This window comes from Alosa alosa, chromosome 4 (genome assembly GCF_017589495.1).
Source record: "Alosa alosa isolate M-15738 ecotype Scorff River chromosome 4, AALO_Geno_1.1, whole genome shotgun sequence".
In the NCBI taxonomy this organism is placed as follows: domain Eukaryota; kingdom Metazoa; phylum Chordata; class Actinopteri; order Clupeiformes; family Clupeidae; genus Alosa; species Alosa alosa.
In genome coordinates, this window is record NC_063192.1 from 32,517,213 (window position 1) to 32,535,553 (window position 18,341).

At 41.8% G+C, this 18,341-nt stretch overlaps 3 protein-coding genes across 3 annotated transcripts; 1 reads left to right on the forward strand and 2 right to left on the reverse strand.

The window, feature by feature from the left end:
- Positions 1–27: 27 nt before the first annotated feature.
- On the reverse strand, positions 28–7,300 carry amt (aminomethyltransferase). The gene is made up of 9 exons (XM_048241857.1): positions 7,087–7,300; positions 4,936–5,103; positions 4,485–4,565; positions 4,196–4,327; positions 2,904–2,982; positions 2,676–2,821; positions 2,407–2,587; positions 2,066–2,221; positions 28–1,686 (listed from the first exon to the last, which is right to left on the reverse strand). The coding sequence occupies exons 1-9, from the start codon at positions 7,213–7,215 to the stop codon at positions 1,508–1,510; spliced, it is 1,251 nt and encodes a 416-aa protein (XP_048097814.1). The 5' UTR covers positions 7,216–7,300; the 3' UTR covers positions 28–1,507.
- Positions 7,301–8,506: 1,206 nt separating this feature from the next.
- Positions 8,507–13,409, forward strand: si:dkey-20d21.12 (uncharacterized protein LOC556245 homolog). The gene is made up of 4 exons (XM_048241865.1): positions 8,507–8,767; positions 9,701–9,823; positions 12,148–12,336; positions 13,016–13,409. Exons 1-4 carry the CDS (start codon positions 8,740–8,742, stop codon positions 13,144–13,146), a joined length of 471 nt encoding a protein of 156 aa, XP_048097822.1. The 5' UTR covers positions 8,507–8,739; the 3' UTR covers positions 13,147–13,409.
- A 365-nt stretch (positions 13,410–13,774) lies between these two features.
- hyal3 (hyaluronidase 3) lies at positions 13,775–18,233 on the reverse strand. The gene is made up of 4 exons (XM_048241856.1): positions 18,006–18,233; positions 15,958–16,883; positions 15,584–15,673; positions 13,775–15,308 (listed from the first exon to the last, which is right to left on the reverse strand). Exons 1-4 carry the CDS (start codon positions 18,031–18,033, stop codon positions 15,045–15,047), a joined length of 1,308 nt encoding a protein of 435 aa, XP_048097813.1. The 5' UTR covers positions 18,034–18,233; the 3' UTR covers positions 13,775–15,044.
- Positions 18,234–18,341: the final 108 nt, after the last annotated feature.

The window sequence follows — 18,341 nt, forward strand, 5'->3', positions numbered from 1 at the left end:
CCATCCAACCAACACAAACACAGTCTCTTCAAAGTACTTAAAAAATCTTTATTAGTGTCAATTGAAGAAGACTAGTAAAATTAAAGACTTCCAAATAAATTCATATAAAAAATGAGGACCATCGATGTTCACAATAGACTCTTAAAATATAAATGGACAAGCAACACTGTCCTTGTTCCCTGTAGCCTACACAAGAGACATTTTTGTCATTTAGAAAAAGAGAAAAGGAAACATGAAAGAGAAGCTGGCTTGAGCATTTAACTGCGGCTATTATTAAAATAATCATGCATAAATGGTGCACATTTGTAAGTAAAATAAGCCCATCATTGTTTTTACAATGTCTATTAGTTCATCGTGACAGAAGCTGTCAAAATATTCACTGCTGTCTTGCAGTAGTAGTGGCAATAGTCAGTAGTAGTCAGGAGTAGTCGTGTAGCAATAGCAGTTTTACTTTTACAAAATGTTTTTATGCTAGGTACATGAACATGAAACCAGTGGAATATTCCCATAGACAGTCACAGTATAAGCATTCCAAGTATGAGGCTTAGTGACAGACCTAAATTAACGCAGTATAAGCGGTACACCTTCAAAAAAGCCCTATTGCTTTCTTCTGTTTGAATAATTAAGCCACAGAGCTCTCCTATGGCTGTCTAGAGAGTATAATACGAATATACTATGCATACATGGTGTCTGCAGCTGTCCAAGTGCACATCTGCAAAGTCCATAGAGATCTACCACTTACTCCCACACCTAACGTTGTCACTACCACCGTGTACTTGGAATACCCCCAGATGTCATACGGATACAAAACATGCTGAGATCTTTGGTCCAGTTGCTGTCATATGGAACACAACACGAGACTGGTGAGGATGGGGAACAGGTTAAAAACTGTATGACCTCCATGTGAATCAGACTGTAATTGGTCCAGTTTGGCACGGAATGAATAAAACATGTCTAATGTTAATTACATCTCTGGTTCTAATGTTTTTATCTTTTCACAGGTCAAAGGCACGTTTAATATCGCCCATTATCAAATAGCCATAGGCTAAAATGTAAGTAAAGATTGGGTCTTGACTGATTGATTGCCTATTACTTCGATATTTTGTCATTGGTCCACTGTATTGTGACAATTAAACGAACAGGCCTACATTTTGGTTTGTTTTCTGATATACTGAATGTAAACATAATCTTACAGCATTTGGACTATCAGGAGTTATACACTGTCAATACACTGTTGCAGAAGTCTTGAACAATGACAATCATTGCAGCTAGCATTAGCTGTTATATTGCTGTACAGGACAAAGCAAGTCAGTCATTAATCACAATATTAAAATGTCTTATGTTGCTTAAATTCTGTCTACAAGAGTGTAAGCTCACATTAAGATAAGGAATGTTACTCTAAATACATATAGACTGGCTCAAAAATGATTTGGTTTTACACACACACACACACACACACACACACACTAGTAGTACAGATAGAGTTATAAATCAGCAGTGCAAAGTGCTATTGACCAGTGTAATATTTGGAGGGTACAAATGGCATCTTGCTGACTACAGCTGGCACTGCTTTTTTCCTGACCTCCACCTGCACCGCTGTGCCCACCTTGCTAAAGCCGGCTTCCACGTAACCCATGGCTACATTCTTTTTGAGGCAAGGGGAAGGGCATCCACTGGTGATTTCACCTGGAACAACACAGAAGTGATACATTGTAAATGTTTTATAAACATGGCATTCTGTACACCATAAGCTTTCCTCACTGTCATACACTACAAGCACTGAGAGTTAAATCTTTTACACGCATCACCACATAAGCCTATGCAGTCTCAGGTCAGATGTGACTTCAGCAATTATACATCTCGGCACATCCATTGGATAGTGGCACAATTTAATTGCAGGACATAATACAATGCCACAATGGCACATATGCTCACATAACATTCCATAATGGAAGGTTTGGAAACTAAAAATCAATTTCATCCTTATTTTTACATTTAGCCCTCTCAAGGAGATAAACATAGTCTTACAGGAGAGATCACTCTTTTGGCCGAGTGATGGACTGACCTATGACGCGGCCATCTGGTGCAAGGATAGGGGTGTGCTGTCGAACAGGTGGCCCCGTGGAGATCAGGCCCACACGCTTTCTCTGAGTTTTTGCTTTGATCTGAGGAACCACAATATCAGCCCCAGGGAAACCCCTCTGCTGACGACGCCGCTTGCCTTGTACACAAACACACAGCCCAGTTACACTACGTTGAAGGAACTTTTGCCAAGTGTATAGAGGCAGTACAGAAATATCAGGATCTAAGTAAACTATGCCAAATAAGTCATGTAGTATAAACATACAATAATTCTGTATGCTGTCTAGTAATTGGTCAGAAAGATAAAAGTTGACATTAGTGTACCGATAGTCCACACCAAGCTGGCTTCCACAGGTGTGGTATTCTCATCAATGTCGTTGCCATAGAGACACAGGCCCGCCTCCAGTCTCAAGCTGTCCCGTGCGCCCAGTCCTGCTAGCTTTACCTCAGCGTTGGTCAGCAGCTTCTCAGCCAAAGCCACTATACTCCCAGAGGGAACAGAGATCTGAGAACAAAAACAGGCGGTGTGATGGCAGGCGCACACCGAGAGCTCATGAGTGGCATGGCACCCAAGCGAATGAGATGGCACGTACCTCTACTCCATCCTCCCCCGTGTACCCGCAGCGAGTGACCCTGCAGCCCTGGATACCAAACACCGGGGTCAGCACAGAGGTCATGAAGGTCAACTTGCTCAGGTCATCAGTCACCCCTGGCTGTAGCACACGTGCCATAGAGGGACCTGGGGACACATATGTTCATCTAAACATAGCCAGATTCCGTTGATTAAAGCCCATAGATAAAAGTGGCATCGCCAACCTTACCTTGCAGTGCAATAAGACTCTCCTCCAGAAACTCCAAATCCACATCATGACCTGCAGCTTTGAACTCCTGCAGTCTTGCCTGAACACACCAATAAACACACATCATAACTGCTGAACACACCAATAAACACACACATTATAACTGCTGAACACACCGATATACACACATTATAACTGCTGAACACACCAATAAACACACATTATAACTGCTGAACACACCAATAAACACATACATTATAACTGCTTTCAGACAGAAGTGTAAGTCAACCAGTTCTGCGCATATCAAGACGTTGGGCCGTATATCTGAACAACATATCCCGACATTTGGAACTCCAAACTTATGCGGTTCTAACACTAGTCGCCTCCAAGTGTTTTTGAAGGACATTATGCTCACTGCGTCGGGATTAGTGTGTGCTTCACCTCACTGTGTGTTCACTGTGTGCTGACTGTGTTTCACAAATTCACGGATTGGGATAAATGCAGAGACCAAATTTCCCTCACAGGATCAAAAGAGTATACTTATACTTATTTCCTATTTGGTATAAGAAAGTTATAAGGAAATCATAAAGGCAACAAGGACAAGGAGGAAGCGGTGGCTGTTCGTCATTTACGGGTTCAGGTTATCAGCCTGCCTTGCACTCACTAGCCTGCCTTGCACTCACTATCCTGTCTGAAAACAGTTTATGTCAGCTTTTACAACATGATGGACATGATGTATTTTATGAAGCTGTATTGCTCACATACCCACACACTCTTGGACACACATACTGTACATTACGACCAGACTGAATAAACACTAATTACACAGCAACATTACAAGCCCAGATATTTACCCTGCATATAGATTTTTCGTTGTGACAAAAATCATGTTGATGACAAAAATGAAACTACGCTCATTGAAGCAGAGGCCAAGTGGCAGTACTGAGGGTCAATCTGAGTGGGGATGACTGAATTAGTTAACCCCTAGCAAGGACTATGGAAGGCTGCACACCTTGAGCAAGGCACCTAACCCCTCACTGCTCCCCGAGCGCCGCTGTTGAAGCAGGCAGCTCACTGTGCCGGGATTAGTGTGTGCTTCACCTCACTGTGTGTTCACTGTGTGCTGTTTGTGTTTCACTAATTCACCGATTGGGTTAAATGCAGAGACCAAATTTCCCTCACGGGATCAAAAAAGTATATATACTTATACTTATACTTAGCAAGGACTATGGAAGGCTGCACACAGTGCAGACAGTGCAGTGTTGAGTTTTTGATCCTGTCTGGGGTGTGCAGATGGACAGTGCTGGTCTCACCTTCATGTGGGCAGAGTCTTTGTCAGCACAACCAGCATTGGAGACAACATACAGATAACCCTGATCGGTCTTAGTGACGATCAGGTCGTCCATTATTCCTCCCATCTCATTGGTGAAGAGGGAGAGCGACCCCTGGAGTGAGACAGAGACAGAGGTCAGAGGTCAGGTAAAGAAGCATGTTGTATTGCACCTGTGCCTATGTGTCTCAATGTGTGTGCATGTGCACATGCTCATGTTTTCGTGTGTGGTTTTGCATGTGATTGTGTACACCTCCGTGGCATCGTCTGACCTGGTTGTCCTTTAGTTCAGCAACATCTGCAACAATCAAGGACTCCATGAACTTTATTCTGTCCTTCCCGTGTACTTTTGTCTGAAAACAAAACCCAAATAACAAATGGCTGTGTCTGCAAAAAACACAGTCTGTGATATACAAAGAATTGCTTATCCATTAGCAGAGTAAGAAGTGTGTCTAGCCCTGGACATTCGGTCAGGCATAAAACATACCAACTTGTGACCACAAGCACAGAAACATTAAAACACCTCATTGCCCACACATACAATAAGCTTGACAGACACATGGTGGACACATTCAGACCACCAAAAATTATGAATTTATACAAATAATGAATCAAGCAAGCATGTACACACACACACACACACACACACACACACACACACACACACACACACACACACACACACACACACACACACACACACACACTCTCTCTCAGCAATACCTGAAGCATGTGGCTGACATCAAACAAGGAGCAGTGTTCTCGCGTGTGCATATGGGAGACGATGTGGCTGTCTCTATACTGCACAGGCATACTCCAGCCAGCAAAGCCCACCATCTTTCCACCCTGATCACGATGGAAGTCAAACAGGACGGTCTGCTTCAGAGGGGCCTGACATGCAAACACAGGAAATAGAAAGGAATTATTTTAAAAGCCTGTCTTATGCACAGTAACACAGTCTTTCCAGCAGAGGGCATAGTATTTTATGGCAATGACACAATAATGAATTATAACTTAGCACAGATTGTGTATAAAGGTAGGCTGCACCATGCTGATGTTATATTAAAATGAAAATGCATGTTATTATGGCAAAATAATTGCTTGGTGGGTTTCAGTTGCAATCTGATCGAGAGAATGAACTAATTAATGTTAATGAGATTAACATTATATATATATATATATATATATATATATATATATATATATATATATAGATAGATAGATAGATAGATAGATAGATAGATAGATAGATAAATACTTCTTTGATCCCAGGGAAATTCAAGAAGAACATAATATATTCTTGAATTTCCCCTGGGGATCAATAAAGTATCTATCTATCTATCTATCTATCTATCTATCTATCTATCTATCTATTAGACTGCAATGCAATCTTACACTAGTAGGTAGCTAAGCTTTTTATTGTTAACTGTATGTCTGAGATATGCAACAATGCAACAAGTGAGACTTATTAGCAACCCACTCAGCTAGTTGTTATCTAGCAAGATGAAAGGGACAGAGTTCATATATGCAATCATGTGTCTCAGATATGATTCAAAAGCTTTATTTTAAAGGGTGAAGGTCCAATGTCAAGGTTTGCCACATTTACCGTAAAACTACTACGACTTTACTTACCATCAGTCGTCAGCTATTTCTCACTAAAAGAGTATAAGTGAACTCCTTCTATCCAAATTCCATTTTTATTAAACAGGCTAGTCAGCTAATCAGTTGCAGCAGTCATAATGCTCTGTTAATAGGAGTGCTTTAGGGTGGACATAGCTACAAATACTTTACTAAGCATAACACATTTCCAGCCATTTGTAAGGGGGGCCTTTCTGATTGACTGTGGACTTAAAACTATTAGTATAAAGACAAAAGTCACAATCTCACACTTACACAAGAAGATACCATCAACACTCTGATATGGTCACAGAAATAACAGACCAATCAGTGTAGAGTGGTGTGAGGTTGACCTCGGACCTTTAGACTGGATGCTACCAGAGCTTATCAGTCTTCACCAAACAAGTCCAAAGTCATGTACTACATTGAATACCCTCACACTTTCTCACAGAGAGAGAGAGAGAGAGAGAGAGAGAGAGAGAGAGAGAGACACACACACACAAAGAGAATTCACTGGAAACACAACATGACTCAACACAGCACAACATGAATAATATGGTTCTTTTTTCTACTCTAAGTGACACTGGTGTGCAGCCACACCTAAATAGTTGAGTACATTCTACAAAAAAAAACCTTATTAACTCAACCTTGAACTATGTTGAGACATTGCGGTGTGGGTGTATGTGTCTGTGTCTTCACTGTGATGAACAAGTCATGCATGCAGGCCACATCTGTGGTCTTGCTGTAGGCCCACTTGTACTCCCTGGCTGCTCTCGTGCTTCCTATTACACTGCACCCTTATCTGGACCATGTGTAGCACGAGGACAAGGGAGGGTAGGTCTGTAACTCGCGACGTTTTGTGGCACAGCTCTCGCATCTGTCACCGTGTTGGACATGCATGACTAGCCTACCTCTGAATGAGATTAGAACAAACGGGAATGCAACGCAACCACTGAGTTTGGGAGTATGTGCTCATATTTCAGAAATGTACGATATAACTCACGTAGCCTAACTGAGTAGCCTAGTCCATGTTGACATGGGGTACTCGGCCTCATCCATCCCCATCGCATATTTTAGTTTTTCATCAGTTGATCCAAATAAGCTGCACAAGCACTCTTCTACAAGTAATATAATATATCATGCATTCACCTGGGGGTGCAAAACGTCTAAATCCACAATCAAAGCAACCAGTAGATGCTTTCTGTCCCAACATGCCTATGTTGCATCTTCTACTTGGTGACAATCCTGTTACTTTACCTCCGAAGTTGACGCATGTCTCTGCTGCAGCGCTGCTGTTCCAAGTTTCAATCTTCGCGGGGATTCCTTCAGAGCCCGGTTACCGATACTAATGCCCGACCGACAGCAACCTAACACCTGTAGAAACATCTTTACGTTCTAACCTCACGCTCAGTAACCCCAACGAGAACAGATTCGTTTAATTTCTTCTTCTGGACTCCGCTCTCAACCGCATAACACCGTTTTTGGGAAGTGGTGGTTTGTGGGAAATGTAGTTGACATGCAAATGCATTCATAGGGCTACTTTTAGGACTAGGAAAATTATATTGACCATTATTTGTGTAACAGAGTTGAAAATAACCTCACTTACATAAAGTGAATTCTTTCAAAGTTATGATATTACATTGTTATTGTAATCTCTATTTTATATACACTGATTTTTATATGTTTAAAATGTTTTCATATGTCGTACCCATTCACATGAGTTTAAAACATGAGACATTGCTACTGCAATTGTATTTTCATTTCTACTTTGCATTTCAATATTTTGAGCATTTGCGCTTCCCGTACTCCAGTCAGAACTAGTCTGCTGGAGGCAGTCGTCAATCGTCTAATCTCTCAATCTCAATTCTTTGTTTTATTTGTGAATGCATAAAAACAGTGAGAAGAGTTCGTGTGTTGAGCCATACTTTATCATCACAACTGACACCTGCAATAAAGAGGGTCGTCACATTTGGCTTACATTTTGCTTATGTCCTCGAGGTTTTAATATCTTAATTAGTAATTTAATATAGACAGTTGGATCTGGTATCTTTGTGATTTTACAGACAAATTGTATATCATGAAAAGTGAGCCATGGCACACAATTTGCACAGCATCTCCTGGGGAATTTTCGTCAAACCTGGCAGAGCTAATCGTTATAAAAAGCCAGATGAACTGATTAGTTAGGCCTACTTAATGTCACAGGGTCAAAGGTCAAGGTGAGACATATCCCCACCCCACACACACATACACACACACACTCAGTACCTAATCAGTCCATCTGGCCTTCATGCCAATTAAGTGTTCCAGGTCTGATGAATATCTTTCAATGTGCTCAGGAGATATTGCACCCTGGCATTACAGAAATTATGGAAGTTGAGGCTGTGTAAACAGATCCAACTTATTATCATGCAACAATATACTCCAGAGATTTCAGAAAGTAGGCTATGTAAAGGGTATTTTCCCTCCAAGTGGTAGTGAAAACCCTACTTATTAAAACTACACAAAAGGTCAGTGTTTCTTTGAATCAATCACTCAATGTTGCATGGTCTCACTGTCCCATGCTAGCCCAATATAATTGAATCATAGTTGAACTCATAGATGGGCTATTAATAACACCACCACCCTGGCACACTAGTGACTATTTTTGTCTCGAGACAGTTGGGCCAGAAGGGACAGATTGACATGCAAGCACCAGAGACACAACAGTGTAGAGCGGGCGAAGAACTCCTAACTCCAACACAACCGTTTAGACTGGGCGAACAACTCCTAACTCCAACACAACTTTTTTGATACAGGCTAATGATGTTCAGATATTTTGCCTGAATAAGTCATTAATAGCGGCGTCAGGATTTCCTTTGGCTTATCTGTAATTCAACCATTCTTGAGGCAACAGTTGACCAACAGCCACAGATGAGCCTGCTGAAGACCTATTCTGATGGTAAGACATGAGCAAGGAGATATTGCAAACTAAAAAGGTCTGTTCTTAGAAAGAGTATGACACCATGGATGTGACAATCAGAGAGGACCAGTAAGTAAAATTATGTCATTATAGGGGTGTGGTATTGTGCTGTTTCCTTACTTTATAGTCCACATTATGGCACTTTTGAGTGATTTCTAAAAAGTAAATCTAGAGGTTGGTCCTTGTTGTCTAGTATTTCTGTCTGTGTTGGGAAGATATCAAAGCAGGATATTAGTTGTATGCCTCTTTGTTCCTTAGGAAGGGATTTTATGTAATGTGCTTCTTTGTCTGTCCTGTCCATGTTGGAAACAAGTGTTCTCACTTTTACATGTTATACATTGATCTACGTTGTGTCCTCTATATCCATAAATAAAACCAATCAATCAATCAGTCAATCAATCTGAAGTATGTTGGTATGTCTTATATCTTTATAGACCATGCATGTTTTTTATATCTAAATGCCTTTTAGAGTCAACAGTATAGTCAGCTTTAAAGATTTTGTTTATGCTTCTTCGGTTCTGGGTAGGATTTGTCTCTTTTTTCCAAACTGATATACATTCTCATATAATATGTGCTCTGGGTTGCCCTTCTATGCTTTTATTTGCTATTACTTTTTATGTAAAGAACATTGAATTACCTCTGTGTATGAAATGAGCTATATAAATAAACTTGACTTGACTGAGGGACAAGCCTGGTCTACAGTATATAACTGCCCCATAGCATTGAGGAAAACAAATAGTGGTCCTCCTTATTCAAAACAAATAGTGGTCCTCCTTATTCAAAAAGTCACACCGAGGAGGTACACTCCCATAGGACAAAAACAATCAATTGACTCTCTTTGCCAATGATGCAAAGTTGATTGGTACTGACTGGTTACTGCAACATTGCATCACTTTCTTTTGTCGTTTTCAGGGATGTTGAAGCAGTCTCCCTCTTCACATCCTGCATTTCTCAGTGATGGGGATCTGACAGAGATTCAGCTGCACTCAGTCGAATCTATTAATGACCTGCACCGACACCACCCTGAACAAAAAGGTACATGCAGCACATTCCCTCAGATATACAGTACACACACACGCACGCGCTCACACCCACACTCACGCACACACACATTATATTTTAACCAAGGACCAAATGAAACACAGCAGAGAGGTAACTAACCCTTCCCATAAGTATTCCCAGAGAAACTATATTAGGTTTCATTTTTGTTTGGGGGACAGGCTGCCCCCACTTTGTTTCCAGTTTTCGGAGCATGGGCTGCCTACAAAGACCGTTTTTTTTACAGTGTACTCACGGGATGGGCAGCTAGGTCATAAGGAGATGATTGCTGAATGTGACAAAAATGTTATGGGCTTGAAATCACGTACGATCACTGACTGCACCTTTAAGCATGTGAGGCTACTAAAATAAAGAGGGGGCCCATTATATTATAATGTAATAAATTAACAGTTTTTGTAAATTGGTCTTCTCTGGGCCAGTAAATTTGTACAAGGGGCCAGCACAAATGTCATGTTCTGGTTGCAGGGGGCAGCTGAGGGGAAATGTTATGCTGGACACTGACCTGATGCCTTTTCCTCCCAGACTGCCATGTTCAGCTGTCAGCACACATCAATGCACTGAGCGTGACATCATCTCCCTTTCTCTTCTCTGCTCCAAACCCCTGCCTCAAACTTTGCTTTTTTTTTAACGGTTTGTGATATTAGCTGTATGACCTAATTTTATAGCTTATCTGTTCCACTGTCTTATTATAGCTGGTAGACACTTTGACCATAGATTAAGGGAGCACAAGACCTTTTCCATTTTTGAAGAGGCCAATGTATTATGAGTGACTGTTTTACACTTTTGATTACAGAGCGGCACTTCTCAATCCATAGAACACTGAATTACCATTTAAGCTTGCTGGTTTCAATATGCAATAACCATAACAAGAAGTTTTCAGCCTGTTGTTTTGGTCTGAGACTTTAAGTAGGTTGTGTACAGTTACTTTGACTGACCTGCTGAGGCACTTCATGAAGGCCACATACCGCATGTGTGATGTCATGTGTCTTCATAAGGTGTCTAGCAGCTCATTTCACACTTAACACACAATCACCAGTTTAGCAGTTCAAGGATTAAAAAAATTATATTTTCTATCATATAGTGATAGAACATTTAATTCGGTTAGAGTGGTTGGGTTTAGAGGGAGCATTAAAATCTATAAATAATTAAATAAATGTACTAAGTTGTATTAACAGGTAGTTAATATCAGTTTTTTTCCTGATTACCAATCAATAGTAGTATAAATGAAAGATTCTTTGCAAGTTCTCTTTCAAAAGTGCTCTGAACCGTGTGCCAGGTGGAAGCAGCTGAAGGGATTGGTGGAGGGCTTGTGATCAGTGTTGCCAGATCTCGTGAGAAAAAGAAGCAACCAGGACTCTGAAAACAAGACAAAAAAAAAGATTTTATTCTAAAAGGAAGGGGGTGTGGTATGTGTGTGTGCGTGTGTGTTGTGTACAGTATTTACAGTAGGCTTGTGGGATTTAAATTCCCTTGCGTCGACTATGTAATGAGCCGGCATTACGTCCACTTGATAAGTTATAGCAGTGTTTTTCAACCACTGTGCCGGGGCACACTAGTGTGCCGTGAGAGATCATCAGGTGTGCCACAGAAAATTACCCAAATGTCACTCACTGGTCCAGAAAAGCAAACTGTTGCATCAAAGAATTTATAATGCTCTCATTGATTGTAAGATTGCACTATTTGTGGTATGCAGGCATTGTACAACGGGGGCCCCATATCCAGTATTCACAGAATCATCACATATCCAGTTCATAACAACAATTAAATTAGATATAGTCACCTACAAATGAAACAGAGGGCGCTTGTTTTATTGAGCAGGTCTTGCATAGAAGCCATAATAAGGCCATATCTGTGTATTATTTGAAATTTTAGGCTATGGTATGTTTATTTTTTTTCTTCACACAGGATGCTAGTGTGCCGTGGGACATTTTAAGTGTCAAAAGTGTGCCGTGGCACAAAAAAGGTTGAAAAACACTGAGCTACAGCACCTAAAAACAAGCCCAAAAACCCACAACCCGCTACTTCTATTATTTAAAAGCATCTTCGCAAAAAAAGAAGCCCAAAGTTGCTTTTAATTAGCGGAATTGGCAACCCTGGTTGTGATGATGGAGTCTATCTTTCTTTCTGCTGCGTAACTGCAAAGGTCTGAAAGTTGGATCTGAGTGATACAGTGATCTTGGTTGTGTGCTTGATGATTCTTGTGAGTTATTCCTTGCTTCTTTTTTGTCAGGAAGTTGTGCCAAGATGCAATTCTAATTCAATAGTGTACCATTGTTAAAATGTCCTGTCAAACATTTCAGGAGGCAGACCACCCCTCCATCCTTTCTCTCTTTCATCCAATGGGAATGTGTCAACCCCAGTTCTCAGAACTTCTGCCCGTCAAACGACTCGGCCTCCACATGATGCTGTGAAGTATTACCCACACATTCTTATCTGTGCAAGCCTCAGCCTCCTCCTCGTCACCCTAGCGGTCATCCTCTTTGTCATAGGTAATAAATCCTTAACCTCTTCATATGCCCTTTCAGCCATTCCAGTTATGATTCCAGATGAGAATGCTAAGATGCATTGTGCCACTAGATGGGCCAAGTGATGGACTTTGTATCCTATCTTTATATCCTTCTTTCATTGGTTAGTAGTGATGATAATTCCTTATTGCTCCAAATACCTACTCGGCGGGTGCCACCATTCTAAGGAAAGATTTAAACACAAATGACTATTAACATACTATTTCAAATATATTCATTTTTGGACACATCTACCCAAAACCTTACCCTACAGTCTCTTAGTATAGAGGGTGCAGCTGAAGGCCTGCTCGCTGATCACTAGTCATTTTTTAACCATTTTAATTAATTTATTTGTTATTACAAAATAATAATAAATATATTTTGTTAATACAAATATATAGCATATATATACTGTATATAAATATTTATAACCATCTCGTCCCCAAATGGTATCACTTTGTGTGACCTGTCCCTGAACTCCGATTAGACTGAGAGAGACTGCTTAGCCATGTGAGGATACCTGTCCCAACTTTTCCCTGCACTACATCCCATAATTATGAAGAGTTTGGTAGATGTGTTCTGTTCTTTCTGTATTCATGTAATGTATTGTTTTGGCACTTTTTCAGAACGTCCTCTCTCTCCTCTCTCTCTTTCCTGTGTCCAGTCAAGCAGGCCAGCACTGTGAGCTCTCTGTCTGAGCTGCTGCTGCAGAATCAGGGCCACGCGCAGGAGGTGTCTGAGCTGAAACACAAGATGCAGCTCCTGGAGAGGAACCTCAACGCCACAGGCCATTGACGCGCTAGCTCTCCCCTCCCCAAGCCCACAGCTACGTGCGTGTTCAAGTGGAGCCTGCCCACCAGCTCAATTTACTACAGTCATGCAACACTTCTACAGCACTGTGCAATAGCTGTAAACTGCTGTGGAAATTGTGCACCTAAGTTTACACTGTCTTGTATGTGTGTGTTTTCAGACTACTAGGACCATGCTCTTTTGGAGCAACTTACGTATTCATGTCACTGATTTGAAAGTGTTCCTTTGATAATAAACGGTAGAAAATGCTGCGTGATTGCTGCTGAACAAACTTAAAGTTATCTGCAACACTGCCAACATTGGCTCTCTTATAAGCAGGGATTTAATCCAGGCGAAACGCAAGTAAACCCAGTTTATCCACCTCTGAAATTTCAGAAATAGAGTTTATCCTTCTTATTAGAGTTTGTCCAACTCTCAAAAGAGTTTATTCACCAATTTCAACTTTTAACACTGTATTATCCACATTCACAATATGTACACTCATCAACACTCTGAACCATTTAATACCACTGGTATTGTTATAAACATTGGACAATAACCTCCACCATCATCAAACATGTTCTGAATGCCTTTTTAAAAAAAATCCGATACCACATGGCGCAGTCCACCTCACTGAGATCACAGAAATTCATAGTTTACCCACCTCTTATTTTACCACTACATCCCTGCTTATAAGGATCTCTTAATGGGCTTTGCAAAGCTCTCGAGAACAACAGTGATCTTTGCTGTCACTATAAAATCAGCCAAATTAGTGACGTTTTACCTAAGAGAGAAGCCAGAAGACACAGATCTCTGTTGGGACGAACAGTCCTGTGTGTTTAGTCATGTCAACACTCCACTCAGTCATGGCATCCAGGTACATGACAGTGTCACAGACACAGTCCCTGCCATTCCTGTTGTATTTTTATACGTGCAAACTCCTCTGACACTTCCCTCTTCAACCCACCTATCTATCCATCTTTTGAAATAAGCCACAGATTATATGTCCCTTTCTGTATCATGCCATCCTTCCTGTTATAGACCCCAAACATGAGACACATCTTTACTTAGCAAAGTATACATCTTTTCATTTTATTCATGACACGTTTGACCATTTATCACACTTTATCACAACTAGCCTTCATTGCTATCTAGCCTTTAGTTTGGCTTGTTAGAAAGCTATGAAAAAAACTCTGTTAGTATACAAATGCAAGCATTTACAATCTCATAAGAATGACTAGTATAGAAGGTAGGCTTTCTAGTCAGGAATGATATACAGTAACTGGGATGGCTTGTAAAGCCCATGTCTTTCCATATTACTTAGTGCTCTGTGCCTCTTGTTTGTCTGTTTGTTTACACTTTTTGTGTCACCTAAAATGAAAATACATGGATTTAAAAGACATTATACTATGAGCAGCGATACAGTCTTTTTGCACTGTGCCTTCAGAAATGCAGCATTATTGTTAAAGTAATACCAGTGTGAACACAAGAGAACACAGTGTCTACATCCTCTTCATATATTTCTTCACACACCATTATGACCCCCAGTTCCCTATATGACATCCATTGCTACAGGCAAGTGGTTATTACATCAAAGTAAAGCCTGTGTTAACACACCAACTGATTTTGGGCCTGAATGGCCTCTCGTAAAAATGGCCAGTAAGGTATTACAATATCAAATTTTGGCCATAATACCTTTTAACTATTTCACATTTGGCCATAATACCTACTATTTCATATTTGTAAATTATTTATAACATCCTTGTTTTATCGTTCCTTGGCATGATCTCTACTAGTATACTACTGAATCCTACCAAGTATTGAAAAGAGACAGAGATAGTATTACATTCTGCACTCCTTTCATACACACACCTCAGAGGCTGCTGTGTTTCTGTAAACAAACTCTACTCTGTGGCGGGCTTGTCCTTCTCACAGGACCGGCCGCTCCACCCAGGCCCACACACACACTGGAATGCCTGGCGCAGTCGGTTGGGGTCGGACATCTCGTTGCCGAGGGGGATCATGTAGCCAGAGTGGGGTTGTCGTCGGGCACAGCGTCCGTGACCCCCACACACAACCTGGCCACAGCGCTGGACCCCACGTCGCAACTGGACCACATACTCACCCAGAACACTCTCAATGTAGTCCCTTAGCTGCAGACAGTGATGCTACACACACACACACACACACACACACACACACACACACACATGCGCACAGACACACATGCGCACACACACACACACACACACACACACACACACACACACACACACACACACATGCGCACAGACACACATGCGCACACACACACACACACACATGCACACACACACACACGCACACGCACACATACACACAAAGCATGAATGTAAATCCAGCACAGTGAGTCTTTTGAAAGAACATCAAATATCATAAAAACAGACATACAGTATACACTTACTTTAGACTGTGCAAAGCTAAGCTCACCCCAGAGCACCAGCCCATCCACCCCCAAAGCAGCGCTCTCCCCCAGAACCTTCTCCAGATATGTCTGTAGAGATGCACACAGAGAACACACATGTACTGTATTCCATGCACACATGCTCAAGATCAAATTAGCACACAGATATGATGCACACACGTTTTCTTTAAACTCATTTTTATCATGGATGTGTTAACATAGATGGACGTATTAAAATGGAGTTTGTGTTATGGGAAGGCTTGCTGACATATCAGTGCCTCTTCATATGTAAAAAACACTGTGATCATATAGTATGTACTGTACGTGTGTGTGTGTGTGTGTGTGTGTGTGTGTGTGTGTGTGTATGTTCATACCTTATTTAGGAACTGCAGTGTGTGTGAGAAGGCAACTCTTGCATAAGGTATTACAGCAGTGGGTGTCAGATATGTTGCATGCTGGGTTGCGACTCTGAGGGCCTCGAGTATGCGGTGACGGACCATGAGTTGTGTGTGCCCATGCTGTGCCAGTTTCCATGGAACATACACACTGGGGTAGAGGGCACTGCTCTCTCGCCACAGCCATGCCAGCCGGTCATTCAGCAGAGAGGTACCTTTGTGGCACTGCCCCGTGTAGCCGCCCGGTCCTCCGAGGTTGGTGTTGTAGCACGGCGGGAAGCCGTAAAACCCCCAGAATGCCGCAGGGCGTAGAGTCATGCAGAGCCGCAACGTCTCCAGCATGAAGGTCCGTCCGGCTTCCTCGAACTCTCTCTTGGCGAGCGACCTGACCTCCTGTGGCCGCAGCTCCGGGTGGTTCAGCCTGGCCAGGCGCTCGGAGAGCTTTCGATAGGCCACTTTCGCACCAAAGTCCCAGGTCCACAGAGGCTGCCAGGCCTCCCAGTCCAGCACGGCCAGTCCGTTGAAGTCCTGGCCGAGTGCTGCGTCCAGCTGCTCTCCAGCCAGCAAGAGGTGACCCTTGAGGTCAGCGAGCTGAGGGATGCCTCCATTCACTGGTGACCCTGTGTGTGTGAGGTAGGGGTAGAGGCCCAGGCGCTGCTGGTAGAAGAGACTGACCTCCGGGCCCCAGAAGTGCTCTTTGGGGTTGTGCATGATGCCATACTTCTCCAGGGGCAGGGAGACCCCGTAGCGATGCTGGCAGCGTCTAGTGGGCATGTTCCAGATCACAGGGAAGCCATGTGTCGTCAACCGGCCTTCTTCTGAGAGAGAAGCATTTAGGCTGGCAGGAGACGGACTCACCTCCGATATCAGAACAGACAGGCACAGGAAAAACATGGCTGAACTTCCTGTAAACCAGAGAGTAATTAATACAAGTTATACTGTAAATAAGATCTTCAAGCAATTTGCCACTAGGGTACAACAACTTCCCAATGTTAATATGAGACACAGACTAGGCACTTAAAAAGTTGCTCTGTTCACTAGAAGTGGCTGTTGAGGGATCATGTTCACAGAGTTCAATTATGTGTTGATCATTTTCTATTAAAAGCTGTGATGTTCAAAAAACTCACACCCCCTCGAAGCATTCAGTACTTCCTCATTTTGTGGCTTATTATACATTTTCATTCAGGCAAATTTTAGTCAGTTGACACTTTGTATGTATGTTTCTGTGTATTTGAGATGTTGACATAGTCTGTAATGGGTCAAATTCTAAATTTACATGCATCTATTCATTAAATCAATTTAACAATGACATGTTTTTTGACATGACATGACATGAGGACATTGCAACTCTCTAGTGTGTTGCCGGCCTGTTTGACAGAAAGCATGTATACATTCACACCTCCTCTTGAACCACACAGTGTCTAACAGTAACTTATTAGCTGGGGTAGAGAAGAGCACCAATAGCATACTAAAATAGGAGATTTTACTTTGGAATTTGAACAAATAGCTTGTTTTGTTGTCTTGGACAGGATTGAAGTGCTGGTCTGCACAGAATTAAATTTGTGTGTGTAGTGTAGTAATGCATGTCAAATTAGTAAGTTTGTTGAAGTTTGAAACAAAAACTACATAAATTGTAATAAATTGCATAACAAGAACATAAATTTTGCGAACAACTCACTTTCAATCACAATTGCCACAGCAATTGGAGGTGTGCATTGAACTCCACTGTGAGTGTACTTTGTTCTGGCACAGTAGATTAGAGTGCACTTACATCCCATTTTTTTGAGGGCAGCAACTAATTCTCAATCAAGTTAATGCATTTGAATTGTTCAGTGGCTAGATACAAATATTTAGGTCTGCCTATAAAAAATAATATTGTGAACACTTGATGTTGAAGGCTATAAGAAAAACTGAATTCCCTTACCTTAAAGGAAGTCAAGGACTAACTCAGTCAAACAGGCAGAATAAAGGCAAAAAGTACAAAGCAGGAAATATAAGCCTTTACCACCTCATTAACAGGAACTTACCCTCACCACATATGAAGAGACTAGCCATTAGGCTGAGAGAGATAACTGGGCTCAGCCCACTACACTCAACACGAGGAATGGATTTCACTGTCAGTCAGACAACGAGCCAACCAATGGCCAGCCATGTTCGTAGGTGCCACGTTGTGTGCCAAGCGAGTGAGGATCAATGCCAGTCTGTAGCCTCCAGATCCATGGAGATCCATGTGCAAGAAGATGGTCACAACTGCAGTCTGCACGGCACTGCTTTGAGTGATGGCAAATCGTAAACATTGTTAATAGCAAAAATACACAGAGAAAAGGTTGGGTTTGAACACTTCAAACCCAACCTTTTCTCTG